We start from the raw sequence: 19,594 nt of genomic DNA, 5'->3' as shown, positions 1-19,594 counted from the left end.
TATAATGTAGAATATGCTGCTTGACATTATATTTGAGTCCTTTGTAGATCCTACCTTGTATTTGGTCATGACTATCCACCTTAACTTGAAATTTTAAGACTTTTAATAATGTTTAGAATATTATAGGCATTGGCATCTTTGGAAATTTTTGCCTCCTATAACTTAAAATAGATTTCACAAAAAGAGATTTGATGTAAATTTGGAAAATTTTTTTCATTTTGTATTTCTCAGAGCAATCTTCTGCTTGGCCTACGTGCATTAGCTTAAAGAGTGGTAATACATAATCATTATAATGCTAGAGGCCCAGTGCACGATATTCATGCACTAGGGAGGGGGGGGTCCCTCAGCCCGGCCTGTGCCCTCTCGCTGTTTGGGACCCCTTGGGGGGATATCCGCCAGCCACCACCACCGCTGCGCTCACCAGGCGTGAGCCCAGCTTCTGGCTGAGCGGCGCTCCCCCTGTGAAAGCGAACTTACCACCAGGGGGCAGCTCCTGCATTGAGCATCTGCCCCCTGGTGGTCAGTGCGCCTCATAGCGACCAGTCGTTCAGCCGTTCTGTTGATTTGCATATTAGGGTTTTATTATATAGGATATATTACCAATAAACATTTTTATATCATTTTTGGTGATGATTAAAAAGAATATAATTTCAGCCGAAACCGGTTTGGCTCAGTGGATAGAGTGTCAGCCTGCGGACTGAAAGGTCCCGGGTTCGATTCCAGTCAAGGGCATGTACCTTGGTTGCGGGCACATCCCCAGTCAGGGGTTTGCAGGAGGCAGCTGATCGATGTTTCTCTCTCATCGATGTTTCTAACTCTCCCTCTCTCTTCCTCTCTGTAAAAAATCAATAAAATACATTTAAAAAAAATATATATAATTTCAGTATATCTGATCTCATAATACCTCTTTGGAAGTAATTTAATAAAATATTTTTATCACTGCATTGCAGTGTTAGTGATGCTTTTCTTAAAAGGAAAATATTTTTTAAATTTTCAATTTCTATAACAAGTGAAATATTCTTAAAGTTGTTTATAAATGTTCAGAAAACAGTATGAAATTAGTTGGGCCTCAGTGTTATGGTTAATTCTTCACTCAACTAAAAAGCATTACTTTGCTTTAGACTGTGCCTAACAGTATACTAGGCATTGAAAGGGTTCAGAAGAGATGTGTGGGTTTGTTTGATACATACATATTGAGTCTCTTCAGAGTGTAGGCACTGTGCTGGACAGGAGGAAGCTATAAAGATGAGATTTAAGAGCAGCTGCCATCTCTCAGAGTAGAGAGAAATATAAAAATAACTAAAATACAATGCACAACAGCATGATTTTTTTTTTTTTATCATACAGTCTTCTAGTTGGAAACCTGGGACTTAATATAAATTGCTCCTTCTCTCTCATTGTTCACAGCCAAGAAATTCTCTGGCACATTGATTCAACCTCTCATATATCTTCCAATTCATCCCCTCTTCCCTATCAATACTGCCCTAAGTGAGACCCTCATCATCTTTCACTTAAGCTTTAGGTACACTGAACTCTTAAGGTATTCCTGCTTCTGGTCTCACTACTCTCTCATCCATCTTCCACCTTGCTGACTGGTGATCTTTCTCACATGCACAGCTGATAAGCTACTCCCCTAATTAAATTCCTTTGGTGCCAGTCTGTCAGTACAATCAGCCTAAAGAATGAGCCTCACATACATAGCCAGCTTTATAAATTTGAAGTAATTCTTTCCTTGTTCTTGGGCTCTAACAATGCTGAGCAACGTCCAGCAATTCAAAGGTGCCATGTTGTCAGTTGTCTTGATGGCATTCCTCTCTCCCTACCCACTAAGTTTCAGTCCCACTGTCTTTTATACATACTCATTTTGTGGAACTGTAATAGTTTAATTATTTATTTGCAGGTCTATTAGACTGTAAGGTCCTTCAGCATAAGAACTGAATCTTAATTTTCCAGAGCCTGGCACAGGGCCTGGGACTTTAAATGTTTGAATCAGCCAATTCATTCATTCATTCATCCAAAAATTAATTTTCTCAAAGGAATTTTTATATATGTATTAGTATTGGCAGAATATTGGCTAAATTTCTAATTCTTCTGCAAAAAGATATTGTTTAAGTTTATATTCTTACATTAAGAAATTTCTCAAACTTTAGCTATTAGACCAATACTTTTCTAGTCATTCATTTGGGAGAGAAGTTGAGTTTCAAATTTAGTTATATAGTTTTTTTTTTCCAGTTACATTTGACATTCAATATTATATTAGTTTTCAGGTGTCTGATTAGATATTAATATAACTTATGAGGTGATGCCTTGATAAATCTAGTACCCACTTGAGACCATACATAGTTATTACAATATTATTGACTGTGTGCCCTATACTATACTTTACACCCTGTGACTATTTGTAACTGCCAATTTCTACTCCTTAATCCCTTCATTTTTCACTCATCTCCCACCCACTTCCCATCAATTAGTGTTAGAGTTATTTTAAAGGAAGTCACCTTCTTCTTAAAAGAACAAAACAATCAGAAAAAAACACCTTAATATACAGTTACTTATTTCAAGTGTTTATTCTTTCTAGAACTATTCATAACTTGTAACTGTTTGTTTTTTTTTTAATTCTCATTATATATTGCCCTGAATTAGTTTAACTGATAATTCTTAATGAATCTGGCTCATGATTTTGTCTTCTTCTAGGAATTGGACAGTCCCTTTAGGTTATATGGGCTTACAATGAATCCACTGCTTTATAACATCACCCAGGTTGTCATCCTGTCAGCCGTTTCTGGTGTTATCAGTGACTTGCTTGGATTTAATTTAAAGGTAAGAATTTACAGGTATTTTTTTATTACTTAGTGCACTGTTACATTTTTATGGCATTTATTTTACCCTAGCTCTCTTTTGAGATCAGTAATGGAATCATTTTGATAATATTATATACAATTAATAAAAATAACTTCACAGAATGATAAACATTCTTGGTTTATAATATTGTTGGAACTCCTAGTTTGGAACAGTATTCATTATAAATAGAACTTATGTGTAGAATAAGTGGAGGTATTTATTTTTACTCATATAATCTGAATCTAATTTAGGTGATAAAAAAGAAAAAGAAGAGCCCTATTTCTTTTGGGGGGCCAAAAGTTATATTACTTATCTATAACTAGAGGCCTGGTGTAAAATTCATGCACCAGTGGTGTCCCTCAGCCTGGCCTGCAGGATCAGGCCGAAACCAGCTCTCCAACAACCCCCAAGGGGCCCTGGATTGCTAGAGGATGCAGGCCAGGCCGAGGGACCCCACTGGTGCATGATCAGGTCCGGGGAGGGACGCAGGATGTTGGCCAGCCGGGGAGGGACCACAGGAGGGCTCCAGAGCATGTTTGGCCCTTCTTGCTCAGTCCTGAATGGCTGGACCCCAGCAGCAAGCTCACCTACCAGTTGGAGCATTTGCCCCCTGGTGGTCAGTGCACGTCATAGTTAGCGGTTGAACGACCATAGCATATCATTAGCATATTATGCTTTGATTGGTTGAACGGATGACTGGACACTTAGCATATTAGGCTTTTATTATATAGGATAGCAATGCATATGCCCTCCAACATATGTTCAGCTGTTAGTGAATAAGGTGTAAATTATTCATATTAAACTAGTTGTATATGTGTATTGCCACTTCCCTGTAAAAGAAAGCAAGAGAAACCTGATTTTCACTTTACTTGTTTAGGGTGAAGTCTTGAAAATAAAGGGATAAAGGAGCTTTAAAAAGTAAAACGAATACTTATGAATGAAATTTAGATAAAAATAGCATTATGTGATGTAACTTAATAAATTATGATATTAAAACTGGCTCTAATGGTCACTGCTTCTATTATTTTTTCACCAGCTGTGGAAGATCAAATCATGACAATTCAGAGGAAAGAAGATGTAGCCTCTTTTCCAGAATAGAGTACCAACTGAGCTGCCTGGAAGCAGCCCTGACTCTGCTGCAGGGGTCTCAGCTGGGAAACTGAAGTGTTTACATCCCACTGTCTTGTGCAATTCTTATATTTATTTTACCTGTTCACTGTTTTTTTTTACATTTACTTCAGTCTTTATATTTTATTTTTAGCATTGATGTGTACTTAATTGTTGATGAAAAGGGTGATAAAACTGATATCCATATACTTGAGATCCTGGTAATTGCTCATAACATGATTGACAAAACAACAAATCGTGAGAATCGAAGCCATTGCTAAGCACTGTTTCTCCATCAATGCCATGAACTTGCCTTACTTGAGGAAAACTTCTTTAACTTTGAAATATTGCGGTGGACTCAGCTAAACCCATAAAGCATTTTCTTCAGTAAATCAAGATCCAGTCAGGGTTTCTCTCAAATTATTTTGGATCAATGCCAGGATCTAAACTGATTAAGCTGCAGTTAAGCACCCTTCAGTATTAATATATATAGTATTACGTAACAGGTCAACAAAGTGCTCTTTTTGATGATAAAACTCTTAATAGAGCAATAATTGTAAATGGTTACCATACTGTAAGATATTTTGATAAAAATTTACTAGTAATAGTATTTATTTGAAACACTGGGCTGTTTGCACAGCTCTAACTGTGCATGCTCAAAATGTGCACTTTTTAAAATTGTTACTTTTAATGCATATCTTTATATGGGATATGTTATAGTGTACTAGGGCATGATATGGTATCCTTTTGAGTGAGGTATATACTCATCTCACAGGTGAAGTGCCTATTGATATTACTAAAGTACATTATGTTTACTCAAGTAAAATAATTTTCTCCCCATGGTACACTGTAGTGTATGCTGTTCATACCACACTCAAATGAACAACTTTAAGAACCAATAAAATACTCCTCTGATTGATAGTTATAAAAGTACTGTATACCCAAATTTTCAGAAAAGACAGCTTCAGCTTGCAAATTTTATCCTCTAAACTTAAGCTGGTACATCTCCCTTTCCCCATCACCACCCAATTAATTATATAAGGGCTATTTTAGATGTTTTTAACCTGGAAAGTTAACCCACCCCCCACTGCCCCCCCCCCGCAAATAATTTGCCAAGTGTCCAAATGAGAACTTATTGTATTGGCACCTTAGGTAAATAGGGCAAATATGATAGTATCTTACTGGGCCTTGATTTTGAGTTGTTATATTTGTACAATCAAGAATATTTTAGGAAATAATTATAACATGAAATGTATTTGCAATTTTTTTAAACTGGGCATCTAGTTTTTAAAACAGGATTTATTTGAAACAATCTGTTTTCTTGGTGCAAGGTGTATCATGTTGAATATCTTCACATTTTTAAACATTTTAGGGAATTTAAAATAAGTGTAAGTGATTTATTTGATTGGTGCAGTTTTAATCCCTGAATCATCATTTTAAGATCAGGAATGTGTAGAGAACAGAGCCATGTCATGATGTCACTTTGCTCTTTCCATTCCTTTTGATCAGCCTCGATTCAGCCTCTGTAGTATATTTTCTTTCTGTAGGAAACAACAAAAGCAATTGTGTTTTATTTGCCTATGTTCTAATATGTTTAAAAATGACCAAAGTGCATTCTGAGTTTTTTCAAGGAATGTATTAATGGAGCTTTAAGAACATACTTATTTTCTCATGTGAAAAATTAGGCTTTGTCTGATATGTTTCTTCCTCTATTGTCTAATGTTGAAGTTGTTTTTAGGAATTATATTTTATAAACTTTTTCAAAATAAGGTACAAAGCTATTCAGAACTTAACATTTTGCACAGAATATGTCAAATATATTTTGAGGAAAAAAGTACAGCATGAGTTCTGTTCAGAATAAAAGAAGAAACTATTGTATCTCACAAAAAAACTTATTTCAGAATGGAAATATTTTTGAGAAAAGTAGCTGACTATACTGATTTAGGGAAGTGCTTGTTTTGGATTGAAGTTCATTTTAACTTGGAGTTGGGAGTTGACTTAACTGTGTACCATATACCTCTCAACAACTTATTAATAATATGTTGAGTTATTTCACTAATGTGGGCTACCGTAAAATACTAAAGGGAAAAAGTTGTCATTTTAAGCAATTTCAGAACATTAATGAACTGTTTTCAAAGCAGAAAAATTGACATTGCTGCCTTTTAGAATACCATGAATGTAAGAAATTAAAAGAAATTATCACATAATACAAAAAAGGCAGTTCAAAGATAGAATTGTGGCAGATATTGTGTGTTAACTATTTCTTTGCCACATGAGTTGTATTTGAAAGTTTGAACAGCAGGTTTAAAATAAAACATTGTATGACTGACAGTTAAACTAGAGGTGTTTTTTATTTATTTTCAAGTCATATACATTTCTATGATAATTTTGTTTGACTATAGCATAATCTTTAGTTATAGCTTTTTGGTTTGAAGGGAGTGGAAATAAATTTTTTAAAACTTACTAACATTTCAGATTTTGTTATTCTCAGAACATGAGAGCATAATACATACACAGGCCTTTTATTAATGATGTTATGACATTATCAACATTTTTTCTGCCAAGCCTACATGAAGGATACCACAAATGTTTATCAACAGCACTGGCTCCCCACAGTGCTTACTTCCTGGGGAGTAGACTGCAGGTCAAGGAGGTAGTACAGGTATACTTTCAAAAGAGTATTCCCACACGATTGAGGATTACTTCCGCTCCTCAGCACATTGAGGATTATTCTCTTAAGATCAGGAATTTTATAGAATGTAAATTTCATTAGATTTTCATTGTATTCACTGCTGTATTCCCAGAACATAATATAGTGCCTGATACATAGACAAATCGCACTGAATGAATGAGTGGATGGCTGGATGGATGGAGTGAGTCACCTAAGACCTTAAACGCCACCTAGTCCAAAGTCCTCATTTCTGTAGATAAAAAATCTGAGTCCACAAAAATGTTAAAAAGCTTGCCTAAGGTTGCACAACTAGTTACTTAATATCTGTGAGCTTTGGTTTTCTCTACTATAAGTTACTGAGAGTAATACCTATCTTACAGGACTATTAAGAGGATTAATAAGATAACATGTAAAGCACCTGTCACAGGAACTGACATGTATTGATGTACATGAATATTGGTGGTTCTCTTGCCCCTTCAAATAAGTAATCACCCAAAACAAGTTACAAAAATTTCCAAGTAAAACCATTCATATTACCTAAGATATCATCTGCATCCCTGCCAAATATGAGACATAATTCAGAATCATCTCTCATACAAACTGTGTGTGTGTGTGTGTGTGTGTGTGTGTGTGTGTGTGTGTGTGTACACATTTTTATTGATTTCAGAGAGGAAGGGAGAGAGAGAGAAACATCAATGATGAGAGAGAATCATTGATCGGCTGCTTCCTGCACGCCCCCCACTGGGCCTGCAACCCATGCATGTACCCTTGACCAGAATCGAACCTGGGACCCTTTAGTCCACAGGCTGATGCTCTATCTATTGAGCCAAACCAGCTAGGGCTAAAAATGTTTTTATTACTGATTTTAGAGAGAGATCGATGTGAGGGTAACATTGATTGGCTGCTTACTGCACACCCCTTACTGGGGATCAAGCCCACAGCCTAGGTATGTGCCCTGACCTGGAATGGAACCAGTGACCTGAGTGCATGGGATAACACTCAAATCAACTGGCCAGGGTAGGAGTGGACACTTAATTCTTTTCTTTATAAACTAGGGGCCCGGTGCACGAAATTCATGCATGGCGGGGGGTGTCCTCTCAGCCCAGCCTGCACCCTCTCCAATCCAGGACCCCTCGAGGGGTGTCTGACTGCCGGCAGTCGAACATCCCTCTCACAATCCGGGACCACTGGCTCCTAACTGCTCACCTGCCTGCCTGGTCGCCCCTAACTGCCCCCTGTCTGCTGGCCTGGTCACCCCTTAGTGCATCCCCACCAGCCTGGTTGCCCCTTACTGCACCCCCTGTCTGCATGGTTGCCCCCAACTGCCCCCCCTGCGGGCCTGGTAGTCCCATGCAGCCTGCAGCTCGGTTGTTAGGTCGCCCCTCACTAACCCCCCTGCCAGCCTGGTCGCCCCATGCAGCCTGTTCAGTTGCCCAGTTGTTTCGGATGCGATGGTCGCTTAGCCTTTTATATATATAGATAGGCACACTAAAATGTAGAAGGGAAGTTTTCTTACTCTTTTTAAGCCTACATATAATATCCAATTATGAATAATTTCCCTAAACTCTCAGTTGCATATTCCATTCATGTCTTTATTATTAGATCTTTGTCTCCATTTATATGTGGATTCCCTCACTAATAAATACTCCAGAGTCTTTTTATCTTTTGCCTGGTCAACCATCAACCTTAAGTTGTCTGCTGTGAGTTGGTGGAGAACATCTGACTTGACTTTCTGCACATCATCCTTATCAAGCTATCCCTGGAACTTCTGGTCCTATATTTGATGTTTTTAAAACCAATCTCTTGTCCATTGGTATGCTCCCTATAACAGTTCTAACCTTCTTTATCATCCTCAAGCTCCTAATTCCTCTTATTCTATAACTATCAGCATTTTTCTTCTCTCACTTTACTAAAAAGATAAAAATCATCACACATGAATTCTGTCTTCTCTCTTCTTCAGCTCGGGGAAGAGATAAATGATGCTCTCTGAGGCCAGCTCCCCATCAGTGCTTAGGATTCTGTCCCTGTCCTGCTATATGACACTTCCTCAGTTTTCCCCCTGCCACCATTCATCTCTTCCTTTCCTGGTTTTATGTTACCAGCCACTTAGATTTCAATGAGAGATGCTTGGATTTAGAGTATGAGAGCACTATTGAAGATTTGTAGGTTGGATGGAAACATTGTATACTAGATGGCATTGCAAAGGCTTCCGTACTTTCCGGCCTTGTCTGAACAAGGCAGAAAGTTGCTTACTCGTGTTCAAGTTTTGTGTGTGTGTGTGTGTTGTGTGTGTGTGTGTGTGTGTGTGTGTTTAATTTATTTTTTAAATATGTTTGTATTGGTTTCAGAGAGGAAGAGAGAGGGAGAGATAGAAACATCAATGATGAGAGAGATTTATTGGATGGCTGCCTCCTGAACTGGGGATCGAGCCCACAACCCAGGCATGTGCCCTGACCAGGAATCAAACCGTGACCTCCTGGTTCATGGGTTGATGCTCAACCATTGAGCCACACCGGCTGGGCCCGTGTTCAAGTTTTGTTGGATTGTATCATTACCTGTCAGCCACATCTTAATGGGTCAGTGGGTTGGTGCCTGGACCTACAGCAGTCAGCCATTGTATGGGCCTGTGACTAACCTGTGAACCTGCTGGCAAGATCTTTGCCCAATAGAGGTATTCACTCTCCTTGACAGTGACTTGCGGACCCACTCAATCTGTTACTGCAAGTTTGAGTCAGGACACAGTGTTAAGCAGGGAAAGTTACTAGAAAAAGCAGAGGCCCCCGAAGAAACCTTTGCATTAAGCAAAGCAAGAAAGTCCTAGAGAAGAAGTAGTAATTGTGGAGAAGGGAAATGAAACCAGTAGAAACTGCCCACAGCTGGCAGAGGCAGAGTACTGATAGCTTGGCAGGTGTGCTGTTGGTTCATTAGTGCTGGTCTCAGACTGTGGTAGCTTCATCTTGTGTCCTGAATTGAGAGGCCAGATGTCCTTGTGATAAACTGAAGTAACAAAAGTGAAAGGAGTGTTAGGGATAAAATAGGCAGGTTTAGGGAGATTTAGGAACAAAGAGGGTCCATGGGGGAGGAAGGCATAGGTGAGGGCTTGGAGCTGCCAAAAGGCATACATTCACAGAGGAAGAAAAAAGGTGCCACAGGATAAAGGGAGAGGAAGAATCCATTCACAGAAAATAGGGAAAAGCCACAGGGTATGGGGAGAAAAAGGAAACAAACTTTCACAGAGGATAGAGAAATGCCGACAAATGGGAGAAAGAGAACAGATTTCTGCAGGAAATAGAGAATTCTACCACTAAAGGGGGAGAGAAAGAGGGATCACCTGGGGTTTAGACTTGGAAGCTGATATTCTGCAAAAGAGTGACCAATGAGAAGGGAGTATCAAGAAACAAAGGACTGCAGCCTTTATAAACCTTAGAAAAAAGGGGCTTAGTGGGTTACCGCCTTGGAACTTTCTCCCTGTGTGGGAGTCTGTACTTGCTTCCAATAAACTTCACCCTTTTCATCTACCACCGTTTGTCCGCGTCTTCATTCTTCAAATCCATCTGGACAAGGACCCGGGAAAGAAATCACCCTTGCATCCTGCTCAGGAAAACAACCCGACTCACGATGACTTTCGGCCTCAACAAGCCTCACACATTGGTCTGGCTGTTTAATTTACGCCCATTTTTTTCTTCTCTAACTGGCTCTCCCTCTATATCTTTCTACTAGTATCTTTTAAAGTATAGTACTTAGCTATTCATGCTATCTACCCTTTCAACATATTTAGGCTCCTATGTCTACAAAATAGTTATCCATCTCAGTGCTAAGAGTTTTGCTTGTCCCTTTCTATCATGTTATTCAATTCTTTGTACTCAATGATCTGAAATTTAAATTAGTAGCTTTTTTTTTTTTTGTCTTTCAAAGCTAAATTCAACTCTTACTGCTAAATGTAATCACTGACTTTTCTGTAGTAATTTAATAATTTTAAGAGGTTTTTAGAAGTTTGGGATTGTCTCAGTCAAATCTCTTACAGGTTTTCATCAATTATTCATATATGGGAATTTCTGGTTTTCCTAACCTTAGTATAAGAGAAGTGCATTAAGGCAAAATTGTCTTGTTGCCCAAGGCTATAGCCAATTTGCATTCCTTTGCTTATATACCCAGTGTTTGCAAATGCATTTACTTGTTTTTGACTGGAAATGCAGACTGAGTGGGAAGTTGTCCTGCTCTCTGTACCCTTTTTGCTCTCCGCCCGAATTGCCAGGTCAGATTAGTAATGCTGAATGATTCCCATAACGTGAATTTGGCTGTGCAGGGGAAGACAGTATGTGAGAGGTTAGCCTAGGAAGTATGAGAAACACACCACGTACTTTTAAAATTTCAATTTTATACAGTGTTTCTATCATCCATTCCATGAATAGTTTTTTAATATTATGTGCTAGGCACTGAGCTAGGTACTAGGGATATAGAAATTAAAATATAGCCCCTCCTTTCATTTAACATGAGGCTAGGAGGGGATGTAGCAATGCAAACAAATCACAGTTTGTTGAGGGTACGAGCTGTAATGGAGTTGCCAGTGTCCGTGTCAATGCCAGCAGTTAGGCTGGGAAAAGGACGTGTATAGGCAAGGGATGGGAGATAATACCGGGAAAGGACTTGGTGAAGCCGAGGAGTTTCAATTTTATCCTCATAGATTAGGACAGCCTAGTAACGGCATGTCAGAGTTGCTCAGTGAATATTAAACTGAGGTGTCACGTTCTTCACTATGACACTTAAGAACAGCTCTAGTCTGATAATTAATTTTTTAAACTTAAAATTTTAGTTCGTGTTAAGGATTCTAAGCTAGAATTTTTGTGTAATTAATAAAAAGCAGACATAACACAAATGTCAACCCAATCCTATCTAATAAAAGAGTAATATGCATTGCCGAGGCCGGTTTGGCTCAGTGGATAGAGCGTCGGCCTGCGGACTGAGGGGTCGCAGGTTCGATTCCGGTCGGGGGCATGTGCCTTGGTTGTGGGCACATCCCCAGTGGGGGGTGTGCAGGAGGCAGCTGGTCGATGTTTCTGACTCTCTATCCCTCTCTCTTCCTCTCTGTAAAAAATCAATAAAATATATTAAAAAAAAAAGAGTAATATGCAAATTGACCATACCTCCGCCACACCCACAAGCCACGCCTACCAGCCAATCAGGAGTGAGTATGCAAATTAACCCAACCAAGATGGCTGCAGCCACGGAGAGAGCAGGAGGCTTGGGTTTCCCCGGCAATGGAGGAAGCCAAGCTTTCTGCCTGCCCTGGCCTGCCTTGGCCTCCGCTTAAGGCTACAAAATTTCAATTATAGAAGATAAATAAATCCCAACAAAAATGGCTGTGGCCACTGAGCAAGCAGGAGGCTTGGCTCTGCTCAAGGCTACAAAGTTTCAATTATAGAAGATAAATAAATCCCAGATACCAGGGCCTCTGCTTGGGTTGCCGGGGGCATGGCCAGCCTGGAAACCACCACAGGCCCATCACCCAGGCCACCCCACACCCCAAAGGAATCCCCACCCTGATCTGGGACACCCTTCAGGGCAAACCAGTCGGCCCCCACCCGTGCACCAGGCCTCTATCATATCTATTCCTATCTAATAAAAGAATAATATGCAAATTGACCGTCACTCCGACACATAAGATGGCTGCCCCCATGTGGTCAAAGATGACTGCCCCCATGTGGACACAAGATGGCTGCCACAAGATGGCCAGCAGGGGAGGGCAGTTGGGAGGGACCAGGTCTGCAAGGGAGGGCAGTTGGGGGTGATCAAGCCTGCAGGGCAGTTAGGGGTGACCAGGCTGGCAGAGGAGGAAAGTTGGGGGTGACCGGGCCTGCAGGGAAGGGCAGTTCAGGGGGACCCAGGCCTGTAGGGGAGTGCAGTTGGGGTGGACCAGGCCTGCAGGGGAGGGCAGTTAGGGGTGACCAGGCCTGTAGGGGAGGGCAGTTAGGGGTGACCAGGCCTGCAGGGGAGGGCAGTTAGGGGTAAACAGGCTGGCAGGGGAGCAGTTAGTCATCAATCAGGCTGGCAGGAAGAAGCGGTTATGGGCAATCAGGAAAGCAGGCAGGCGAGCAGTTGGGAGCCAGCAGTCCTGGATTGTGAGAGGGATATCCGACTGCCCATTTAGGCCCGATCCTACCTCGAGGGGTCCCAGATTGGAGAGGGTACAGGCTGGGCTGAGGGACACTCCCCCCACCCCCCATGCATGAATTTCATGCACCAGGCCTCTAGTATATAATAAAATTGAGTTCAGTTTCTTTCTCCACATTTGGGTGGTGGGCTTAAATTATAATTATTTGCAAAGTTAAGTCATTTTCTTAAAAAAAAAAATTACCGAATAACCCAAGTCATCTGCACTGTGATAAGAATCATGGGTTCTGGAATCAGGCAGAGCTGGGGTTCTTTGCTGCATGGGTCTGCCTGTGGGCAAGTTACTTAAGCCGCCTAATCCTCGCCTGTAAGATGAAGCGGAGCGCAGCTAACGCTGGAGCCTGTGTGGTTCTTGTGAGTATGAAATTAGCGAAGGCCTGTAACGGGCAGGGACTTGTTAAAGGGGTGAAAAGCAAGGCTTTGGGAGAAAACACTTGGATTACTCAATATGGAAAGGAAAAGGAAAACAGAAGGCTTGTGGTTTTTGTCTTTGAAGGTGTGACAGCTTACAGCCAAGGCTCAGATCGGCCTTTCTCTATCAGCTCCAGGATGTGAAGCAACAGACGAATTGCACTGTGAAGTTTTGGTTAGTCACACGCACACAAAGTACCAAGAACTTTCTCAGCACAGAACGTTATGGAAGCTGTGGGTGCTCCAACCCTAGAGACGCTTTAGGCAATTGTGGAGTTCACATCCTTGGAGACAAGGGCTGGCTTACTTGATGCATTGGTCCTCCTCAACATTATGATTCTACGAGTGCTTTGTCACGTAGTGGGTGATCTGATATGTTTTCTCATCTACAATGGCATGGCTTCCATCTCAATGGCTAGAAGGAAGGTCCTGCTCTGAGTATTAGTAACCTAGGTCTGTATCTTTGCTTTTAGACGAATTTCCTAGGTGGCCTGTAGCTGCCCTTCACCCTCTATCTGAACACAGATGGGATGGAATTAGACTTACTTAATCTAGTCCCATTCAGCTTTACCATTCTGAGACTTTTTTTCTTCACATTTCCTTTCTCTGCTATTAATGAGCAGTAGAATTAAGATTTCGTTTATTCTCAGAGAGTAGACTGCAGTTGTAATTTTCTAATATAAATACTTAATTTACAAGCATCTAGTTTCTAAAAGGAAATTTAAAGGTTTTCTGTGGGGAAATTTAGCTATTCTATTATTCTAACAGAAGTCTGTTTTAATCAATTCTTCTAATTTTAATCAGTCGTTCTAATTTGAGGAAACCTATTTTTCATGGGACAGGTAATATAGTACAGACACTTGTCTCTTACCATGGTCCATCTCTTTAGTAAATTAGACTTTTTCACTGTTCCCAAGTGAGCTTTCATTTGTTTTGGGTTGCTGGGATTAAGCAATCACACTATTTTTATTTTTTTAAAATATATTTTTATTGATTTTAGAGAGAGGAAGGGAAAGGGAGAGATAGAAACATTAATAGTGAGAGAAAATCATTGACTGCCTCCTGCATGCCCCCTGCATGCCCCCTCCTGGGGATGGAGCCTGTAACCCGGGCGTGTGCCCTGACCAGGAATGGAAATGTGACCTCCTGGTTCATGGGTTGATGCTCAACCACTGGGACACGCTAGCCAGGCAGCAATCACACTATAAAACAGAGTCTTGGTGTTCAGGCAAGACACTCGTCAGTTTCATGTGTTCCTAATTCCTTGAAATCATGTCTTAATTCAGGCATTTTACCATCTCACCATGGAGTTAATCAGACCACATCTTATTAGTGTGCCCTTATTTAAAACTATGGGGACAGAAGTTGTTTCTCCCATTGATCTCCCACCCATATCTAAAACTTTGCTAGCAACTTTTTTCTTATTTTCTCCAGGCTTGCCTCATTCTAAACAGGTGAATCCCAGGATTGGGAGATGGGGTCATTGACTGAATTCCATTTCATTCCTCCCTCCAGGCTCCACTCCTCACCAGGTACCGGACTCTGAATGCCACCTTGCCAGGGAGCGACAGAACCTCTGCACTGGCTCTTGGTGCCTTGCTTAGTTTGACCTTCTGTTTACAGCTGACTTTTTCTATCCTCTGTAAGCATCTGAACTAGGAGGTTAGGTAGACATATAATGTAAACCAGGCATTCAAACAGTGCCTCGTGGCTTCACTCCATTTTCTCTTCCCTCCTTTGATTTCTTCCCGTTTTCTACCCATTTCCCTGCCCGCCTGCTTCTGTTTGCTTTGTTCTCCACTCACCCTCAGAATCAGCTCCAGAAGCTCTACGCTCATGGGGATCTTTGAGCTCCTGAGCCCAGAGGTGGAAACAAAGATGCACTCTTCCCGCACCCAGAGTTCCCCAGAGGCCAGCCCCTCGAAGACGTTTTCCTGGGCTTCCCTTGGGTCACACGCCGGTCCCCGGAACCACCGACTTGACACCGGGCCCTGGGGAACCAAGACTGGCCAGCTGGGTGATGTGCCCACGCCTTCGGCAGGAAGTGGGAGGCAAATGGGTATGGGCAGTCCCATCAGCACCACAGAGAGGAGACGGGCAGCTGGGCGAACAGAGAGGTGGTGGGCAGGCTGCCCCCGGGGAGGGTCATGAAGTGAAGCAAAGTGGGCCTGTTCTGTGTTTGCGGTTTTAAAAAGACATACAGCCCTGTGCCCATTACAGCATTGCTGGGAGTCTGACCTTTCCCTCCTAGTCCCCCAATTCTCTTCTCGGGAACAGTTTCATCTTCTCCGAGTGCCGTGCAGGTGTTTCATCTGCGTGGCTTAGATTTCATCTTTGTTCTGAGGCCTTTTACCAGCTTTTGTTAGGCCTAGAATAGAGTCCGCTGCCCTGAGCACTCCCCGTCAGTGATAACAATTCCCGCAGCACACGCGTGTTTCCTTTCAAGTCTAATTCCTTTCTTCTGAACCTTTTCTTTCACCTGATATGTAACAGATGTAGAGTCAGGGTTGAAATAAAAAGGCTACAACTCATTAAAAAAGCAAGAAGGATGATCTCTTGATGTGGCGTCCTCGTCGGATTTAATACTTCGGTTGAGCGATCACCTGCAGCCTCTCTGCAAGTTCAAAGTGGAGTGAGCACGCAGGCGACGGGCTTACTCACGGCACCGCAGATGCTTAGTAGACAGCCGCGCTCTCCCTCCCGGCCGCTGCTAAAAATCTCACTCCACCAGTTCGCTTTGGAGTCTCATTCCTGTGTTTTTCCCTTTTACCCAGTAGGACCGAGCAAAAACAGAGAGCCTGAATTTGTTTACTTGGAAACCTAGGATCTGTAGTGTCATTTCGGGTATAGGTTCAGAATGTAGCTTACCATGCACATGCTACATTTAGATGGGTACTATCAAAATGGAAAGGCGACATGCCAGGTGGTTATATTCTAGCTAAAAATTTGCATTTGACATTAAATACAAGGACATTGACTGTGTCATAGATCCTGCTAAAGCTCCCGGTTCTATAAGAGACAAGAATCTGATGTTCAGCTGTTGTGTGCCCGTAAATGGATGGGCTGCTGGAGAGGAATACTCCAAAAATTAGCAGAAGTTGTTCCTGGAGGTGAAAATATGTGTGATGTTAATTTTCTTTCTCTTCTCTGCTGTTCAAGTTTTCTACAATGAGCACATACCACTTTTATAATAAAAATAGATTTTAAGCCTAGCCAGCGTGACTCAGTGGTTGAGCATTGACATATGAACCAGGAGGTCATGATTCGATTCCCGGTCAGGGCACATGCACAGGTTGCGGGCTCAATCCCCAGTGTGGGGCGTGCAGGAGGCAGCTGACCAATGATTCTCTCTTATCATCGATGTTTATATCTCTCTCTCCCTCTCCCTCTTCTCTGAAATCAATAAAAATATAGTTTTAAAAAATCAAGCTGGGTGCTGTCAGAGTTTCCTTGTGGTGTAGCTAGAGGTCATCTATGCTGAATTGTAAAAGTTTTTGGTGTACACCAAATTATGTTTGAGTAAAATATGCCTACTGAATGGAACTGACGGACATCCAGAAAGCTCCTTGGCTTGAACCCCATTCTGGGCGTCTGATTTTGTCTTGACTCTGTAGGCAGGGCCCCAAGGGGGTCTGCCATGTGTACCCACCTCGGGACCCTTGGCTGTGCCATTGGGCTGTAGGAGTCCTGCCTTTACAACACGTTGAGGTCTCTTAGGACAAATCAAGAGAGCGCTCAGGAGCTTGAGTTAAGGTCTCCAGTTCCCAAGGTTTCAGACTGTGTCAGAAAGAAGAGAATTGCCTTCACAGTCTGGGAGTGAGAGGTGGGGTGGGGGATGGGAGCAGCCTCTGTAAGTGAGGAGGGGGAGCCACGGGCACACTGCCCTGAAAGCAGACCCGTCACTCCCAAGCTCTCTCCTCCAGCATTTAGGTATGTACACTCACCACGTGCCAGGAGGGCCACCCCCTGCAGGGTGCCCCCTCCTCAAGCTCTTCCCGGGGGCCGTAGCTCAGGCCTCAGGTTGGCTAGGGGCTGCCCAGCACACAGAGCCCTGTCAATGGAGAGCCCCGTGCAGCGTGCTAGCCCTGAAGTCTTCCCTGGCCCCGCCTGCGGAACTGCTCTCCGGACCGCAGTCCACTCGTTCAAGAACGAAGTCACGCCGAAACCGGTTTGGCTCAGTGGATAGAGCGTCGGCCTGCGGACTGAAAGGTCCCGGGTTCGATTCCGATCAAGGGCATGTACCTTGGTTGCGGGCACATCCCCGTGGGGGGTGTGCAGGAGGCAGCTGATCGGTGTTTCTCTCTCATCGATGTTTCTAGCTCTCTATCCCTCTCCCTTCCTCTCTGTATAAAATCAATAAAATATATTTTAAAAAAAACAACAAAAAAAAAAACAAACAAAGTCACAAGTAGCAGCCTCCCCGCACTGCAGCATCAGGTTAAAGGTGTCAGTGGCCTCGGAGGTAGGCCTGGTTGCGAGGCCGGCTTTCCCTGTGCAGGGGTGAGATCTGGGGGGAGCCCCTCCCGCTCTGAGACTTCATTTCCTCGTGTGTGCAAGGGAATAGTTTATTTAGAAAGGTTACCAGAAATAAAATGGGGGTAAAATGTTGGCACTCAGAACCTTATTCTATCACAAAGTCCTGTTCTCTCAGTTTCCCATCGAACCTGTTAGTAAGACTGTTTGTTGCTCATGTCTGAACCAGCTGTCACTTGTCTGTATCCTGCTTCAGGTACAACATATAAGCTGAAGAGGTCGATTTGGCACCCACCCATCTTTTGGATTCTAGAGATGACTTTTATCACCGTGGGAGGTTAAGCATGTTTACACATAGCAAGTGCTATTAACAGGGCAGATCACCATCACCATTATTGAAATTAAAATGTATCACAGGGAGGGGTGTGCAGGAGGAAACCAAGCAACCAATCAATTTGGTCTCCGCCCACCCACCCCCAACAACCCCCATCCCTACCTTCCACTCTCTAAAAATCAATGGAAAAAATATCCTCAGGTGAGGATTAAATATATATATATATCTGAGTGGTGGTGGTGGTGTTTTTTGTTTTTTAAGAAAAGAAAAAAAAAAACCCTTTTGAGTCTAGTAATCCTATAGTGGAAGTTAGGGCCTCAGTTCTTTGTGTATTCCACTATAACTAAGTTAACTTTTATATTTCACTTTTCTCTGTTTTTTTTTTTTTTAAACCATCTTTGACACTCATGGACTCATGGTCACTGAGTTTGTTCCTCTGACAGAATAAAACATGTTAGAGATGATGGAAGCCTTCGGGCCTCTGGTCTTGCCAGACACGGAATGGAAAGTGGGCCCCAGTGGAATGGAGCAAAGGAAAACATCCTTGGAATTTTCATCACACCGTAGACATGTTATGGAGAATTTCATTTTCCACATGCAAATGTTAGTTGAAAGAAGTGGCTACATTCTATTTCCCCCAAAATTATACATACATATGAACAAGTAGCTTGTCAGAAAATGTTTTATGGAATCTAAGATGCCATCTACTATAAAATATATAATTATTCTGTATGTTACTGAGAAAGAACAAGCACTGTCATTGATTGAAAGATGTTAAATGGGAAAAAGCGAGTCTTGAAGTCAATCTAAGATGGTATAATCCTGCTATGTTTGATGAGCTCATTTTAACATCCTTTGTGTCTTCTCCCTCCCATTAATATTTAAAAACATTAGTTGACTATTTTGAGAGCATTAATCACAATTAAAATAGATGTTTCACTTTATACAACACAAACACAACCATTCACCGCTGAATGCCCGAATCTTAATAGCATTTTAAGCACTAATGAAATGAAGCTAGCTTATGTTTTTTTAATTGATTACATAAAACAAGGGCTCAACATTAAGCAGATCATGACAGACAACACCTAGAGGACCGGCTGAGTCTTACAGTGTTCAAAGGATTTGTAAATGGAAATGTCATTTTGCATTATTCTTACCTTCTTGAGCATTTGTTCCAAACAAAGCTTTGGGATAATACTAGATCTCCCCACCACCGCCCAAAACCAGTCACAGAAGAGCTCTGGATTTAGGCTAATATTAATGGATTCACACCAGGCAGTTATAGCACATTCTCCAGGAGTGTAACAGCCAGAATTGTTTCAGCAAGAGATGTGGCAGAAGGCTAAGGGAAAACTCAGCAAGGAGAATGGTAGATAGAAAATGTCAGGAGAGAAATTGGGTTTCTATTTTGAGGGTAGTAAAACCATTATATTTTAATGCGTTCCAGTTCATAGCCAATGACCACGCAAGTTAAAGCCTTAGGGCGCACACTCCCACTGAGATGCAGGGAATTTGGGCTCTGCCTTCAGGAGTCAGAGAGTGGGAGGCAGGGGCTTGATCTCTGGAAGCCTCAGTTTCTTCAT

The 19,594-nt window shown here is 41.9% G+C and overlaps 1 protein-coding gene across 2 annotated transcripts in view; it reads left to right on the top strand.

Moving 5' to 3' along the window:
* Nucleotides 1–6,411, top strand: part of PHTF2 (putative homeodomain transcription factor 2) — a 91,627-nt gene extending 85,216 nt beyond the window's left edge. For both annotated transcript variants that reach the window (XM_008149684.3, XM_054725979.1), the window contains exons 17-18: nt 2,695–2,820; nt 3,878–6,411. In XM_008149684.3, coding sequence (XP_008147906.2) covers nt 2,695–2,820; nt 3,878–3,898 — 147 coding nt within the window. In that variant the 3' untranslated portion in view covers nt 3,899–6,411. The remainder of the gene's footprint in view (nt 1–2,694; nt 2,821–3,877) is intronic.
* The last annotated feature ends 13,183 nt before the right edge of the window (nt 6,412–19,594 follow it).

The sequence above is a fragment of the Eptesicus fuscus genome, chromosome 14 (genome assembly GCF_027574615.1).
Source record: "Eptesicus fuscus isolate TK198812 chromosome 14, DD_ASM_mEF_20220401, whole genome shotgun sequence".
Taxonomy (NCBI): domain Eukaryota; kingdom Metazoa; phylum Chordata; class Mammalia; order Chiroptera; family Vespertilionidae; genus Eptesicus; species Eptesicus fuscus.
Note: the sequence above shows the minus strand (reverse complement) of the source record. Positions and strands in the feature narration are given on the sequence as shown.